Source organism: Heptranchias perlo, chromosome 10, assembly GCF_035084215.1.
Source record: "Heptranchias perlo isolate sHepPer1 chromosome 10, sHepPer1.hap1, whole genome shotgun sequence".
Lineage (NCBI taxonomy): Eukaryota > Metazoa > Chordata > Chondrichthyes > Hexanchiformes > Hexanchidae > Heptranchias > Heptranchias perlo.
The window spans coordinates 55,255,723-55,273,724 of record NC_090334.1 but is presented as its reverse complement, the minus strand read 5'-3'; the positions used below and the strand labels follow the sequence as shown (position 1 = coordinate 55,273,724).

Below are 18,002 nucleotides of genomic sequence, written 5' to 3'. Positions count from 1 at the left end.
CTTAGATTACTTTCCATTGCCAGATAATCAGAAATGAATTGCACAGGGCTACACTAGTTCCAACGCTGCATATAGAAAGAAAGCTTCATAGATTAGAATTAGTTTGTAATAAGAAAGGAATGTCATAAGTATATTTTGCCCTTTTAGGACCCTTTCATTTAAAGGTTCATGTAAATATCAAAAATGTACCTGAAAACAATTCCACTGTTTTGGCAGTAATATGTTCAAACTTTAATGTTAAAATCTGTGCATTTTTATATATATAAATATTTTCAGTAGGTACACTTCAGGTTTAGAATGATTTAAAAGTTGGACAATCATGCTACACGATCCAGATAGAACAAAATCCAGGTCCATCAGTTTTATTTCACAACTGTGGGGGGAAAAAAAAACTTAGGTAGAGCTACTTCATTTGTTTATACTTCACAAATTATGTGTAAGTTTAGTAATAAGTTGGGGAAAACTCATTGGGTGCATGTCCCATTTAAGGATTTTTAAACCGAATCAACATGACTTTTTTCAACCAAATCAACATGATGTTTTCCTTCCCACATTTATAAGAGTATCCCTCTCCCCAGACAACAATGTTATTTTCTGCTGCTGTTGTGAACAGTCACTTTGTGCTACTATTGCTTACCTATGAGAGAAGCATCATTGTTGTAATAAGGCATCAGTTTTCACTGTTGGCGTAGCCATTTATACTTGTCCTTGTAAATGTGTCTCTTCCTATATGGTAGTATTTATTGCGGATCCTGATTTAAAAATTTTCAGCTGCCTAGGCCCTAAGCTCTGGAATTCCCTCCCTAATCTTCTCCGCCTTTCTACCTCACTTCCTTTTAAGACCCTCCTTAAAACCTACCTCTTTGACCAAGCTTTTGGTCACCTGTCCTAATATCGGCTTATGTGGCTCGGTGTCAAATTTTGTTTGATAACACTCCTGTGAAGCGCCTTGGGACGTTTTACTGCTTTAAAGGCACTATATAAATGCAAGTTGCTGTTGTTGCTAAAAGAGCCCTTCTGTTATGCCTTTTCATCGTTATTCTACAGTTGTGAATTTTAATTAAAATTCTGAGCAATGTCACGAAAATAGATCAGCTCAATAAAATCATCCAAGCTTGAATAAATAGTACTTAATCCACGTATGAACAGCACAAATTAGACAAGGATGAGATCACATCCTCCTTTTCCCAGTTTGTTTGTCCTGTTATGATGGCATTTATGTCTGAAGCATTGCACAGATGGGAATCTGGTTCAGCCATAGAGCTGCTTTTCCTGAGAAGCAAGTCTGTATCTACTTAAAATTTTATCAACTCCTTGTGAGCAATCTTCCACTAGAACTTCCCACAAACATACTTACAATATTTGTGGTCTACTAACTGATGTTTGCCACTAATATCTGGGGTGGGACTGCTCTATTGTGTCTAATGTACACAACAGGGTAAAGTTTGGAGGCTGTGGCCACTTAGGGGATACTACAATCAATAATTGTCTCCTATATATACAGTAATGGATGGAATAGTAGTATGGGCCAGTTTCATGGTCCCACATCTTGATGGAACTCTCTCTTTCCTACAAGTTCCTTGGAGAAGGTAGTATTCAGTGGCCATCCTCAGTCCCGTCCAGACAGATTACCATGGAGAACAGTGGTGACACATGTAACTGAGTGAACTGTGAGGAAAATTAGTATGTTCAGGTGGACTTCACTTTTATATTTTATTTTCTCTGTACATCTGCTTGGCAAGGAAGAAGCTAACAAAATGTAACTATCAGTTTAACAAGCGGACCAAAGCACGATTTTACGTTGACTGTCGGTACTGAATGTTTTGATCCCTTTTTCTGAGATTGACAAGTGAGATGTACATTAAGGCTTTGAAACATGGCTTCAGATTTTCTGAAAACTTCCCCTGGAAGCTATAGTTAAGGACTAACTTGTCTACTTAAATTACAAGGAAATTACAGTTCCCTGTGGTACTTCATTCTTTTTCTCCCAGTCTTCTCCTGAAGGTACTGACGTGTTTCACAGTCATCAGCTATCCTCCCTTATTTCGTTCTTATGACCATGTGAGCCTAGATTTCCCTCTGCTGTAATTGGGTGGTATTGGAGTTTAAGGAGGGAAAATGGAGCATGGAGCAGAATCATTAGATCCCTACCTCTCGTAACTGATGTCTCAATTTTTTCTCTCGCCTCCCCCAAGCAGGGAACTCAGCTGCCTGATCCTTGACCACCTCACCACATTTAAATAATGCTGGTGCTAAGGAATCCAGATGATTTACTTGCCTTCCTGCTGCAGTTCTGCTGACCCCAGATAATGCCAGAAGACGGCTGGCGGTATTTGCCAGGGAAGCCTCAGTATACCGCTGATGGCCTCGATGTCGAGATTAGGGGCCTAGTAGTGATCACCTCTCTTTCCCCCCCCTTCTACTCCACATCTGTTTCAAAGGTGGTGACAGCTCATTCCAGTGCTTTTTGTAAAAATTAGTCTTAAAATCTTTAGAGTGCTTCTGCCCCCATTGATGGTGCCTCCTAGTCCTATGGCTCTGTGGCAGGTGTCCCACTGAAATGCTGCTGAATTTTGCTGCCACAAGTGTTGGGCTCTCTTTTTATCTGGGAACCCATCCTGCATTGTTAATTAGGCCCAACCCAGGAAAATGAATCAGGTTCACTATAGTGTCAGGATGGTGGGTGGAATTCCCGCCCCACCCCGCATCTGCCATCGAAAACACCCTTGAACATCCAGCAAGTTACTTCATCACGAACGCATCTTAGGTAAGTTAGATCCTGCCCTCACCCAAATCCACACATATACTCTGCAGCAGGGATCACTAGATAATGACCAGAAGTGAAAACCCAGGCTGATTCTTTCCCCACCCAAGTCTGGAGTGCTGAGGCCAGTTGAAGCATCCTGGGCACGCTGGTGTGCTGTACCTATTAAAATATAGGAAAGCTTGATGTCTGCTGATGAAGGATGTTTATTTTGTGTTGTAAATAAGCTGATTTTAATTTCAATCTTGTGGACTGAATTACCCACACATGGGTCAGGTGAGCATTACAGTATCATCCTATTGAAGTTTTTGATGTCCTTATCCAAGTCACTGTGAACTTGACCAGTCAGCTGGCTGCTTATGTTTGAATCATCATAAACTCACATTTCTATTAATACCTCTATTGGTGTTCTGCAGGAAGCTTCTCTCTAAAGCTTTTTTTTTTGGTGGGTGGGGGTGGGTGAGAGAAACAATGAATATCGAGGCTTCCTATATAGGGCAAATATATTAACATATTGTGATACTACACCCAGGTCTTGCCCATTCCAATGGTGGACATTTTTTTTCTGTATTTGCCCATCTAGCTATCCAATTAAAAATATTGCACCTAGAAAGTACCTATAGAGAGCGGAACACTTTTGATATGTCTATTTGGATATGGAAAAATACCTTGCATCATGGATGTTTTTGACATGTCCATAGGACATTAGATACAGATTAGTTCTACTCTCCCATTCACTTATATATTAAAAAAAACACTATCTGTAAAACTTTTTTCATGGCGTCTGTTTTTCATTTACTAAATGAACAACAACAAAAACAATCATAGCTAGAAAAAAAAATTTCAAACCTTTTTGGCTGACCACATTTGTTCCCCATCTACTGGACTATAACGTACCTCAAAATTAAATTTGTAACAAACACACATGATCTAGATATCATCGGTCGAGCCACGTATTGACATTCTAAATTGTTTCTCCCTAACTGGCCTAGCATGTGGCACCTGGAGTTCTTGCTTTTTAATATAGCATCAAACTTCTCGTTGCAAGACTACCATCCTGCTGTTCTTTATGTCATTGGGTCCCAACGTGAACCATGGACATTGTTGCAGTTCCTCAGGGCAGTGTCCTAGGCCCAACCATCTTCAGCTGCTTCATCAATGACCTTCCCTCCATCATAAGGTCAGAAATGGGGATGTTCGCTGATGATTGCAGTGTTCAGTTCCATTCGCAACCCCTCAAATAATGAAAGCAGTCCGATCCTGCGTGCAGCAAGACCTGGACAATATCCAGGCTTGGGCTGATAAGTGGCAAGTAACATTCGTGCCAGGCAATGACCATCTCCACAAGAGAGAGTCTAACCACCTCCCCATGACATTCAATGGCATTACCATCGCCAAATCCCCCGCCATCAACATCCTGGGGGTCACCATTGACCAGAAATTTAACTGGACCAGCCACACACATAATGTGGCTACAAGAGCAGGTCAGAGGCTGGGTATTCTGCGGTGAGTGACTCACCTCCTGACTCCCCAAAGCCTCTCCACCATCTGCAAGGCACAAGTTAGGAGTGTGATGGAATACTCCCCACTTACCTGGATGAGTGCAGCTCCAACAACACTGAAGAAGCTCAACACCATCCAGGACAAAGCAGCCCGCTTCATTGGCACCCCATCCACCACCGGCGCACTGTGGCTGCAGTGTGTACCATCCACAGGATGTACTGCAGCAACTCGCCAAGGCTTCTTCGACAGCACCTCCCAAACCCGCTACCTCTACCAACTAGAAGGACAAGAGCAGCAGGCACATGGGAACACCACCAGCTGCACGTTCCCCTCCAAGTCACACGCCATCCCGACTTGGAAATATATCGCCGTTCCTTCATCGTCGCTGGGTCAAAATTCTGGAACTCCCTTCCTAACAGCACTGTGGGAGAACCTTCACCACACGGACTGCAGCGGTTCAAGAAGGTGGCTCACCACCACCTTCTCGAGGGCAATTAGGGATGGGCAATAAATGCTGGCCTGGCCAGCGACGCCCACATCCCATGAACAAATAAAAAAAATGATTTCAGGCTGCTTTCCCTCCCTTTCCAGAATTTTCCCTACCCACTCCTTTAATGTCCCTTACCTTGGCACCCGGGAGGTAACAGATCATTCAGGAACTCCAGTCACTGCTCCAGAAAAGTTTTCTCTCACTCTAATAGAATCCCCTATGACTATTATCAGTTGCCTTTTCTCAACACTATCACTCCTTTCCCCACCCTCTCCTTCTATGTAACCGTGGTGTTGCTCTTGATTTTCTTCTTCTGAGTCACTGTCCTCATCAGAATCATAAGTATCCCTATGTATACATTTCAGACGACTCCAGAATCCCCCAGAAGTTTCCTGCACTATCTATACCAGAGTTCTCTTCCCTCCAATGGCAGATGGTCACCCACTTTTCTTCCTCTGTGTCACCATTTCTAGCTGTGACTACCTACCTACAACGTGCTCTGTAGGAAATGTTCCTCCTGTATAATGCAGAGTGTCTCCAATTGTGGTTGAAGCTCAGTATTGTTGAGCTCAAGTGATTCCTCGCAGACACCTCTTAAATCCATGATTCTCCTGGACACTAATAATTTCCAGAAACTCTCACGTAAGACAAGTTGTACTTTTGTTCCTGAACTCGCATGACTTAGAAACTCAAATAACAAAGTAATTTCAAACCAATTACACTTCAGTGTGCCATTCCATTTCAGATCAAACTGCCTCTACTCACTCAAGTGCCGTTTCATTCTCCTGGCTTTTTGCAACCCTCTAGCTTCTCACTTCTACAATCTGTTTGAATTCACTCAAATCACAGAGTACAACAAACCAGTCAGGCACAGATGCCACTTTCAAAACAGCCAAACAATGAAAAATCATTCCTGGCCACCAGTACTTTCATACCTAATTAATAGGAAGCTTGTTAACCGAATCAGACAACCCTAGTTGATGGCTAACTAGTCAAAAGTTATAATTTAGATTATAAAAACCTACTCACCAGTTCAGGCCAAATTTTCTCTCTTCGCTCTGCTGCCTTCTCACTCATGCCTCACAACTTGGCTTTTTAAAAAAAAATAACCTTGACCCAGGCGCTGGGAATTGTGCAAAAAAATCCAGGACCTACCGTGTGGCTCTCCTTCCACTATATCATATGCCCAGTTCTTGAGCCAAACATTTCCACACAAGTCTCTATACTCACTATGACAAATCCAATGGGAGATCTACTAATATACAAAATAAAAGACTTTCTTCCAAATGGGGAAAATTATAGCACAAGATTTTTTTTTCTCACAATAGGCCTCTGAGCCACATGATCTCTTCCCCTGCCTTTCCACTTGCCATCCCATTGCTGTACTTAGGACTTGTTCTGTATTCTGGTATCTGTTTTTTCTCTTGGAGTCTGTATTCAGGGTAGAGGGTAAAAATTCTTAAGGCTTTCTTTTGTGGTTTTACTTTGTCGCTGATTCAGACTGTTCTGTTCCGTAGACTTTTAAAATCTATTTTTTATGAAGTTGATACAGTTTGACACAGGCACAGAGGTATACATTGGCATATTGTACACATGTTAGAAACTGCATAATGTCACGGTAATTTGACAATAGTCTTTGAGGTTTGGCTTGAAGGGCATCAAGGGACTTGCACGTATGAATGTGCAACTCGTTCCCTTTGGAGCACTGGGGGTGTTGCTACTTTGCAGTCCTCCTTGGACTTTCTTGAGGGGTGGTCTGGTTGGGAGATGCCTGGGTTGAATGGGTTCCAGACTTCCTGGTATTTTCTTCTCCGACTACAGATCTGTCCTACAGATTTTTCATTTGTATGTTTGTCATGGGAAGAATTCTGCTTTTGTCATAATGAGTAGCTCACAGTGACTGTTGTGCTAGTCTGCATATTGCAGAATGAGGGTTTTCTCCTTGGTGGGTAAGCCCAGCAAGAATAGGCTTGGATCGTTGGGAATTGTGAGGCCTGTCATGCTCTCTGTGGCTTACCAGATTGTTGCCCAGTAAGGCTGAATGAGGAGATAGAATAAGAAATGTGCAGCAGTGTACCACTCTTTCTGCAATTGCTCCAGCATTTGCCCCCAGGGAGAAATGGAATTTGTACACCAAGTATGGGGTGCTGTTTGCTCGCTTTATTATCCTGAGCTGGCCCTCATGAATTCTGCTGCAACTTGTAGTTGCAAGGGCCTGCTTCTGTACTTTTCCTATGTTATTTGGCGGCCTACGTCTCACTCACAAGCTTATTCAAGGCTTTTGTGTTTTCTTTTGATATGAAAGCAGAGGATGGAGATCTGTTTTAGAGGATCTATTTTGACGTGTAGATTCAATCCTGGGGACAGGGGGTGTTTGAACGTGGCTGTAGCTTGAAGAAAGTCTTTAATTTTAGAACTTTTTTGAAGCAGTTGACAAACTGCTTCTGGAGCCAACGTACTTCAATGGTCACTTTTAACAGTTTGATTTCCTATATTCTTTTCCCTATTCTTACTTGTTTGAGGAAATATTAACCAGATCTGATCACAGGAAACAATAGAAATCCTGGTGACTCCTTACTGGGCAATGAATTTTCATTGTTGATCTTCTGGGGCTGAATGCTGACCAGGCAATAGTTATCTCTTGCAGAATGCATCTGCTATGATAGATGAATGGCACAACTCTGAGTAGAGACTCAATTTGGTGACTTTCCTCTTCAGATTAGTAGCCTTTAGAGAAGCTTTCTTCCTCAATATTCCACACTCAGCCTACAGTGCTAAATTCCGTCATGTTCGGTTGAAAGAACTGAGGAAGGCCACCTAAATGGGTTCCCTGGTAGGACATGGGAGGGAATAGTCATTTATGTTCAGGCTAAAAATCCTTCACGGAGCAGACAACCCTGTGATTATTTTAGACATGTGGCATATACCTATGGTATGTGGCCAATAGCTTCCTTTTGAAGCTAACTACTGATTTAAAGGTAAGTAACCTATGTTTACTTAATTCTTCAAAAGACTGAATTTCCATGAAAAATTTCAAAATATGCTTGTGTTTTATAACATCAAGAAAAGTAATGTTCTGTGAAATTTTAATACTGAATACTAAAGCTGTGATGGCATGGTGTGCAGATTTCTCAACACTTCCATGGGATGCCTGCGAGGTGCAGATTGAATGTTTGGAGAATGGAGAGAATTCTTGGGTAAAGTGAAGGGAGGGGGTGGTTTAATACTTTTCTGAGGAAATACTGTAATGCATAGTAGCAGCATTGATTATAATTTTATTCAACCTAAGGGAAAGTTAAGTCATTATTTTATGGTTGAAATGGAGAAATATTCATCACCACTGCCAACCCTCATCTTAAAAGTGCATAAAATTGCAAAAATGATACATCATTGTGCTTTTCTGAACTTGAAACATTGGAATGAATGAAATAAAAACTTAGAAATACATAACTGTTGTATACTGATATATTTTATATTGAAAACCTCTGCAGGTTGTGGCATACAGCCTGTCTGGGAAAGGAATATGAAGTGATGGTCTTTGGTGGGAGCAAGGATGACCTACTTTCCTATGATTCTGTAAGTAAATTGAAATGACTGATGTTTGTTTAATTCTTTGATTTAATATAATACCGGTAAAACTGGATGGGAGAACAGGTGTGCAGTAGGTTAGTAAAAATGGCTTCCAGTTTTGCTACAGCCTCTGAGATGCCCTGAACCCTATATTTGTATTCTGGGTATTCTTCAGTATTGACAAGTATTAAGTCCACACCCAACAAACCACTTTGAGTAAAATAAAAAGGGAAAAGTGCAAATGCTGGAAATTCAAATAAAAACAAAAATTTTTGGAATTACATGCATGTCAGTCAGTGTATGTAAAGAGAAGACAAGTTATGATGTTTTGGATGTGTACCCCTTATCAGAACCTCCTGCTGTTCTGATGAAGGATGCTGACTGACTACTGTGCATTTCCAGGTTTTTCTGTTTAAAACCACTTCTTAAGGATGGGTCCAACATAGATTATTCCTGGGTTAAGAGAGGCAATAAAAAACTTGGCTTACCATAAAACCTAAGAAGAAAAAGCTCTGTGCATCTTCTTGACCATTGAAAGGATTTGAGGAAAACTCCAGTATATTAATATAATTCTATATTCACGTTATCCAGTTCTGGACACTTGTGATAGATGACACATTGATGGGCCCAGCAGAACAGAAACCATTGTGTTTGACAACATTTTGATCTGTATCTTTATAGCATATCACCAATCTTTCTGAAGCTGAATGGAAGCACTTAGAGACAAAGGCAGCTGCTTTATTTTACAGATTTCGGAGGCTTCCTCCTTCGTCAGGTGAACGATTTTTTTTTTCACATCGTTCACCTGACGAAGGAGGAAGCCTCCGAAAGCTTGTGAATTTAAAATAAAATTGCTGGACTATAACTTGGTGTTGTAAAATTGTTTACAATTGTCAACCCCAGTCCATCACCGGCATCTCCACATCATGTCTATTTTACAGAAAGCAAGTAAATGCACAGAGTAACACATGTAATCAAATCTCACCTTGATTCACTACTCAGACCCCTTCTCAAAAATAAAATACGCCACACTTTCACTATTATCAGGCTAATTTAACTTTTTCTGATCTTATCTAGTTATTTTCTGGCTCTCTGTTAAGAATAAAATGGGAAAGAAAATCTATACCTTTTCTTCTTCCGTCATCTTCTGGGATTTTTAATCACTTCTTACCTTCACGGAAAGAATTTTGGAATGAGTTATGTTTAGGTATTGTTATAAAACAATAAGTGAATTTGCACATGGTTTTTAAAAAAAAAGGGCTTTGAAGATTGATATTAAAGCTAGATGAGACAGTCTGTGGAATGTTTTAGCTCACAATCTACTTCATATGGAGACAATGCGAGTAAATTCTCATCCCAGGCCTATTAAACCAGGTTGCCTACTATTCATTTTAAGAATAACAGGAGATGGTTTCTTGAGACTAACACCCCAAGGTGGGAGGAGAGGTAGCTGATTTTATTGACAAATCTACTGCAAATCACTGAACAGGGAGGAAGTCAGAGGGACAGCTCTTCTACTTCCTGTGAATATATAGAGAGAAAAGGATAAAGACACAAGATTGGGCAGCCAGCTAGAGCTGGGGAGGAAGCCTGGTCTCATGAGGGAAACGCGTTCCTTTCAAGCCCAGAGCTGGTCAGGATCAGAAGGCTGACCAGGAAAAGTTAAATTAGCCTGATAATAGTGAAAGTGTGGCGTATTTTATTTTTGAGAAGGGGTCTGAGTCGTGAGTTGAATCAAGGTGAGATTTGATTACATGTGTTACTCTGTGCATTTACTTGCTTTCTGTAAAATAAAGCAGCTGCCTTTGTCTCTAAGTGCTTCCATTCAGCTTCAGAAAGATTGGTGATGTGCACAATATTTCAGTTCAGATCACATCAGGGTCCTATTTTTACACTCCCGGAGTTTGTAAAATTCAAAACTATTTTATTTCTATCTCATTCGACCAGAAAAATTGTTCTGATCAGAGGCACATCTCATCACTGAACTATCAGCTTAGATAATACTTCAGGAGAAATTAGAAGAAATTTGGTTAATGGAAGTTCAAATACAAATGTAGGATTTATTTACGTTCTTGTGAAAATTACAATTGAAAAATGAGTTGACTACTGTTATTACTATATATCAAAGGAGAGGGGCATGGTTTTAAGTTTACTACAAATCTGATCTCTGCTGCTCTTTTAACTAGGGTCACTGTAATGATGTGCTGATCTTTCAAACACAGCCCTATTCACTCTTCAGGTAAATGTGTTAAAATTTCCTTTGATTTTATATTTTTTAGTTGTAAAATTATCATTAGTTAATATTAACCCTATTCTAATTAGAAAAACTGAAAATGTTGGTTTTGATTTCTTGTTTCAACATTCACAGCTCTTGTTTGAAGGGGAGAGTAACTTCCCCATGTAATCTTTGGGGCAAATGTGACATTGAAGTTAGAACTCTGGCATCTTGGAGCATTTTACTCTTCCTGTCTGTTGCTTGAGGTTACCGAATATCTGGTAAAGGTGAAGAATGGGGACTAGAAATTCCTGTGGTGCAATAGCGCACAAATCATGCAATCTGTGGGGAAGAATTTGGGACAGAATCTGGTGCTGATATCACTGAAAGAGGTGGATGATGACAGGGATCCTAGATACTGCCAGAGGTGGGGGCAATAGTCTTTTGAATTTTCTCTCCATGGGGCAATCGATTGCAGAAATAGGAATTTAAAGTTCAGGGCCTTTTTAAACCATTCTTCTGAGCACTTTGGCTGGCTCCAGTATGTTCCCCACACCAATTGTGCTAAAACGACTTGGACACCTGTCCAAAATATGTTCGTTTACTGACCTTGGGATTTTGTTTGGGGTCAGCATGCAGAAGTCTTCCTGATCATGTAGGTAGTGGCATTGTGTAATGGAACATACAGGGACATGCAAGTGTGTTCCATAACCACTGCACCTTTTGGGAATCCCACCACTCTGCTAAATTGCAGAGCCTTCTCATACTGCTGCCAGTTGTCCACGAGGAAGGAGATGAACTGTGAGGCTTGAGGAAACAATGCATCGGTAACCTTGCTCATATATCAGTGCACAGCTGATGATTGCAATGACCGCTTGAAACAAATATGTTTGTTACTTTTACAGTCACTGGCAGTGTTGTGCCTATGGTGGAGTTTGACTGTAGTTCTGCTTTCAGCATGTGGCATAACTCCATCACTGCTTCCCTGGTGAATCAAACTTCTGCAATCACTGCACCTGAGGCGAGCATGGAGGTGCGTGTCTCTGCTTGTATGTTCCAGTATTTGGGTACTGATTGATGAGTGCAGTCCTGTCTGCTTGTCTATCCCTCTGCTGGTCCTCTCCTATTTCCAAAAAACAGATATAGGGCAATTTTCAAAAGAAAATGCATTGTGGAACTATGGCAGCAGCAGTAGGAAAAAAAGGCAACACTATAGCAATAGCTACAAAGTGTCTACAAATAGCTCACGGCAACAGGGAAAAAACTCTTTTATTGCCTGACAATGAGGGAATCTTACAGTTGGTCTCTTTAATCTAATTTCTGTATGAAGCTTGGTGTTTAGCAAACAATATAAAATCGTGGCAGTTATGTTGTCATGTTATTATGCACCAATTTACAAGCATCCACCTACACCAAGTAAAATCCAGATCAGAGAATCAGGACACAAAATGACGAGATCTGGCACAATATCTCCACACACTTTTTTGATCAGGAACTTGCACCTGAAGCTCAAGAATTCCTAACTGGAAAATAAACCCTTCTGTCTGAGAAAAACTCATTGTTGCATGGTATTGTTTGGAAATTACTAGGAGCCAGTTTTCATTTGGCCCAAACACCGCAGCTTAAGTCCAACAGTGCGTGGTTAGCTAGTGCCCAATTTGCACTCCTGAACCTGATCATTTCTGGATTCAGCTAATTCGCATATTATTGGCAAGTGTCAGACAAGGACTACCCTTTTAATTTGGCGATTATTCAATAGTGACTAGCTTAAAGGGGCAAGTGATATTTTGAATGGAGGCTTCTAGCAGTGGCAGGTAATGTTCAGTAGCAGTGTGGCAGCAGCAGAGAACCCTGCTTTGAGGAGAAGCCATGTGAAAGATTGTTGCAGCAAGCACCAATATCATCTTGTTTTCCCCAATTGTTGTAGAGTCAGAGAGTTCTATGAGAAGTGGCTAATCAATGTCAACAGCACTGTGCTGGGTTCAGTGCTGGAAAAATTTCAGTGTCCTTCCCAGGAGTAGCAACATTGGGGACTACTACACTGTGACCTTGTAGTTATACAGTGCAGCAACTATTAATGTCATTGTGTTTCCTCCTACCCATACATTCTTTCATTATTTGTCTTGCTTTCCATGGTTGGCCACTAGGCTGTACTGTACATTACCCAGCATTTCTTTTGCTCAGCACTGCCTCCTTTAATAGGAACCTTACCATACAAACCCCCGTCAACCCCTTCCATGTGCAATATCTGTATGAAGCATGTTTCTGTCTTCCCAAAATCTACAAATATCCTGTTAGAAGGGTTTCGGAATGTCATACCACCAATGTCCACTACTCAATGTATACTTCTGATTTTGTAGGATAAAGCAGCACATAAGAGGGAGAGGATGAGAACAGGAATAGGAGGTGGACAAGCCAAGCTAAATCCTGTTTCCACTTTTAAGGAGCTGGTCCTCCAAATACAGGAACAGGGCTTTGAAAGACACACAGGAGATGGGAATATAGGAGGCGTGGCTCCAGATCAGGGTTTGTACCACAATTATTCTTCCTTTATTCTTCATATTCAGTTGTGCACTTACTGACCATGCATTGAACAGCACTGCCATGCTAGTACTTTAGGCAAAGGCTGCAAGGCATAAAGTTGTATTGACAACATGTTGATAACGCTTTTTTCCCTTTTTATTTCTGCAGGTGTGGCAGAAGAAACTGAGGTAGGCAGAGGCCAGTGACCAAGTGCAACCATGCATCCCTCAGCACACTTGTCACTCAATTTCATTCTGGCAAGCAGCAGCACAGTTACAATCACTCCAGGGGATTTGGAAAGTGAACTTGAGGACAGTGCACTGGGTGAAACACAAATCAAGTGAGCGGGAGTGGAGGTGACTTAGGAAACAGCTGGCTGCAGGGCAGACATCCTGATCTGGATCCCAGCTTTTAAAATAAGGATACTTTCTGAGCATGAGAGGAGCTTTTATCTCATAGTGGCTAATGTGGAGGATTCTACAATCCACAAAAGTGGTGCGCTGATATATGGAGTAGAAACTACAATTCACTTTGGAACGCATGGCAGCTTCATGTGGATGTACCTTGTGTGCAAACCTGGATAGTGAGTGTTAGCTAGTTGACACTTCGGGCTATCACAGCTGGGCTAGATCCTGTCCTCATCTGGTCTCACACAGATAACAAATCAGGAGTAAGAACCATGGCTGATTTTTTTTTTATTCCCTAGCATGAGGAAACTGGTTGACTGATGCCCTATCGAGTGGAGATCAGACCGTTCAAATCCGAAGATACTCTGCCGCACTATTAAATTGCCATTTAATGATTGCATCATTAGGAAGAGTGGATGTACTTCTTTTGATGTGAACATATGCATTATATTGGCTGATGGATGTTTTTTCCTCTGTAGGTTGTGTTTAGACTGCATTGCCAAAAATTCCACAGTTTTGCAGAGTCAACTTCCATGGTTACCTCGTCAATTGTTGTCTCAAGTGCAGAAGAAAATCACTTTCTGGGTTTCAGCTGGACACCAAGAGAAATGAAAAATGTATTTTAAACTGAAAGTTTGATTAAGAATGTTTGCGTATATCACACTTAATGATGTATTGCACGATATATATCATTATGTTCAGCAAATGTAATGTTTGAGATGTGCAAACCCAAATTGGGTTGATATAAATGTGATTGTTGTTATTCAGTTGTACTGTATTTTATTCATTTTTGTAAACTAATTAACATATCTACTATGTTAATACATTTTATATCATCCTGGGGCTAGATTCTGAAATAAATTGTTTTACGTAATACACCAGTAGTGATGGCTTTTTCATCAGTGAGATATAAACTGGTAAAGCAAGACATCTCAATTTGCATTTTACTCCAATACAAATGAAGATATTAGGTAAGTACAGAGAACCCATTTTTTTTATTCACTGGTGATCATCAACATGCCACTCTGTTGTTCACATAACAAGTTATGAGATTATTCTCACCAGTGAAATATCAATTTATGTTGAAATGCAGGGAATTCACATTCTACTATTTGGTGGCTCTACACCTATGGACAAATAATGCCATTGGGACCATCTCTGAAAGCCTTTTCTTTAATATATTGGTCCTAATATGTAATTGATTACTGATTGTAGTTAGAGACAGTAATACCTGTTATGATTATTGTAAACAAAATTTGGTGGTTTGAGTAACAAAATGTAAAAATTACAAAATAACTACAGAAATTTTATCCACCATTCTAGGAGACTTTTCAGTATTTCACCCTAAATTTACTTTTGGTTTTGCGCATTCTTGTATAATTTACATTTACTTATGTATGTAGGCTCAATATGTTCCTATTAAATTTTTAATCAATATTTATGTTTACTGTTTTTATTTTAAAACTGCCATTAAGTGCATGGATATTTTGCTGAGATATTTAAGGACCAAATTAACTTCATTTTTTCGTGGTTCAATGTTAGAGCACAAAAAAGCACCTTTCCTCACATTTCTCTCTTTTGGAAAACTATCTCAATTTGCCACCATTTAGTTGAAATCATTAAAAGATGAATAAATGCTCAGTTCCCTTTTCTGAAAAGCTATAGTGCTGCCAGAACATAAAGTGACAGAATGGACAGCTCCCAGTGCCTTTAGTAGCTCTTTATTGTGTCCTTCACCCAGTATACAGAGTCCAAATAATTACATTTGCTGTCATCTGTTATTTTTCCTTCCACACTTCCCACTTTCTCACGAGTGGTTCTGTGCTGATTGTGTTTAGCTCAAGGTGTTCAATTCTATATTGATTGCTGTTTACCTGTGATTTCTCACTGATGGTGACTTGCTGAAATCATTCATGCAGGTGTAACTCTTGAGTGATCATAAATTGTAGGACCTGTAGTGAGGAACCATGGAACAGAAGCAATCACCTTGGTGATAAACTGCAAGAAGACAACTTGAAAGTATGATAGCAGTTAGGAAACATTCTTAGGAGACCAGAGAGACTGATGGAAATAAATCATAGGATGACTGACCAGAGTGGCCCAGTAGCAAAAAAATCTTTCAGCAACTGAGAAACTACAAGCACCATTGGTAGCAATAAATCATGGGATAAGAATGATTATTGTGGTCTGGTAATCAAATTTGGGTGGGATAGCAAGCATGTAGCTACTAGAAAGATCACAGATAGGGTGAGATGATAAATTGTGGAATGACACCATCCAGCATGGGATAAATTGAAATAACTCGATGAGCAATAAGGAGAAGACTGATAGCGAGCAATTACTTGGCCAAATATACCTGGGGGAAAAAACTCATCATTCACCAGACATAAAAAGAAAATCCGTTAGTTGCACTTTGTGTACTGGATGAAGTACACTTATAGAGCGAAACTGAGCACATTCGAAGTCTGCCTGTTACCTCTGGTATTTCTGGGATTTGTAGCAATTGAATTTTCAGAAACTAGAAGTAAGCATTTTTGTATTCAGTATTTTGTTGATTTTTTTTTTTCCCCTGATAAAATATTTTCAAGAGCCCTTCATATGTTTAAGTGCCACCCTTTCAAGTTGCTGGTTTAAAAATGATGTGTATTAGAGGTAGTTCTGATTTATGCTGTTGTTTCACTTGATTATCCTCCTTTATATACGAGTTGAATAAAAATGTATGCATCAATACATAAACCCATGGATAGTGTGTTTTTAAAAAATCAATAAGTGGGCATAAATGGGTAACTCTTGCAATCTTTTGGTTTACCTCTTCCAAAATACTGTAAAAATTATAGCAATCATATTTCCCTATATATAAAATATTCGTGGAGAATCAAGTCAATATTGTGAACATAATGATCATGATGGCGCTTAACTTGTCTGTAATATGATTGTGGTATGAGCTCTCAACTGTAAAAGTTCTATTACATGTTTTATGTGTTAGCAATCAATACACAGTTAATCATTTTCTCCATTTTACTCTGCATATGGTAAAATAGTGTAGAGTGACTGTCCCTTTGAGATATGACCTATAAAGAGTGCTTCCACAGTTTTTTTCATTATTGACATTAGTTGCACTTCCTTGGCACTCAACTGAAAGTGTCCTTGTCACCAACATATCAAACTATGTAGGAAATACAGATGGGGAAAGATGTTCCAAATAGGTTTAGGGAGAGCTTTCCAGAAACGGGAGGCAAGGTGGCTAAACAATTATTTTATCCATAAAAAACCTCTACTTATATGGAAATCTGTCTTTGTCTTCATATTTTAGTTTATTTTGTTGTTTAATTTGCAGGTTTGTTTCATTAATTTCATCATCATCTTTACCTATGCTTACAGTTTTAGCTATTTTGCATATGGGAACAGGAGTAGGCCATTTAGCCCCTCGCTGAGATCGTGGCTGATCTGTGAGCTAACTCCATGTAACAGCCTTAGCCCCATAGCCCTTAATACCTTTTGGTTAACAAAAATTTACCAATCTCAGATTTAAAATTAACAATTGAGCTATCATCAACTGCCATTTGCGGAAGAGAGTTCCAAACTTCTACCCTTTGCATGTAGAAGTGTTTCCTAACTTCGCTCCTGAAAGTCCTGGCTTTAATTTTTAGGCTATGTCCCCTAAACCTAGACTCTCCAACCAGCGGAAATAGTTTCTCTCTATCTACCCAACAGTCCCCCTTAATATCTTGAAAACTTTGATCAAATCATCCCTTAATCTTCTAAATTCCAGGGAATACAACCCTAGTTTGTGTAATCTCTCCTCGTAACTTAACCCTTGGAGTCCAGGTGGTGTTCTGGTAAATCTACGCTGCACACCCTCCAGGACCAATTTATCGCTCCTAAGGTGCGGTGCCCAGAACTGAACACAGTACTCCAGGTGCAGTCTAACCAGGGCTTTGTATAGCTGTAGCATAACTTCTACCCCCTTGTATTGTAGTCCTCTAGATATAAAGGCCAGCATTCCATTAGCCTTTTTGATTATTTTCTGTACCTGTACATTTTAATGATCTATGTACATGGACCCCTAAATCTTTTTGGACCTCCACTATTTTAACCTTTTCACCATTTAGAATGTACTATGAGAATATGAGGATTAAACATACACAAGTTAATCACAATTGGCTTCTGGAAGTGTAGGTAATCAGTGCTCAAAGGATCTCATGGCAATACAGGCACAAATGTGATTGTGAGACAGTTTTGTCTTGTTAAAATGCACTTATGCCAACCTAGAAAATGAGAAAAAGTTGACCAGCTAGTGGAAGGCTCTCCATGTGCAGACCTTCTCTGCACTGTTGGGGTTCTGGGGTGTAGAGCGTTGCACGGAGCAGTAGTGTGCAATAAATTTTTAAGTACTTGTACTTTTAGCCACTTGCTACTTTTGCAGTCTGGAAGAATCCATGTATACTGAGTACAAGAAGTTTCAACCCATATTTAGCTATCTGGAGGGGCTACTCCTGAATTTCTGCCCTATGCTTCGGATGTTCGGGA

At 40.0% G+C, this 18,002-nt stretch overlaps 1 protein-coding gene across 6 annotated transcripts in view; it reads left to right on the top strand.

Moving 5' to 3' along the window:
- LOC137326582 (kelch domain-containing protein 1) overlaps positions 1–14,867 on the top strand; it is a 52,252-nt gene extending 37,385 nt beyond the window's left edge. For 4 of the 6 annotated variants that reach the window (XM_067991832.1, XM_067991831.1, XM_067991835.1 and 1 more), the window contains 3 exons: positions 8,249–8,333; positions 10,514–10,566; positions 13,952–14,867. In XM_067991832.1, coding sequence (XP_067847933.1) covers positions 8,249–8,333; positions 10,514–10,566; positions 13,952–14,084 — 271 coding nt within the window. In that variant the 3' untranslated portion in view covers positions 14,085–14,867. Of the gene's footprint in view, positions 1–8,248; positions 8,334–10,513; positions 10,567–12,902; positions 13,069–13,233; positions 13,254–13,951 lie in introns of those variants that run through there. The other 2 variants (XM_067991833.1, XM_067991834.1) reach the window with 2 other exon arrangements.
- Positions 14,868–18,002: the final 3,135 nt, after the last annotated feature.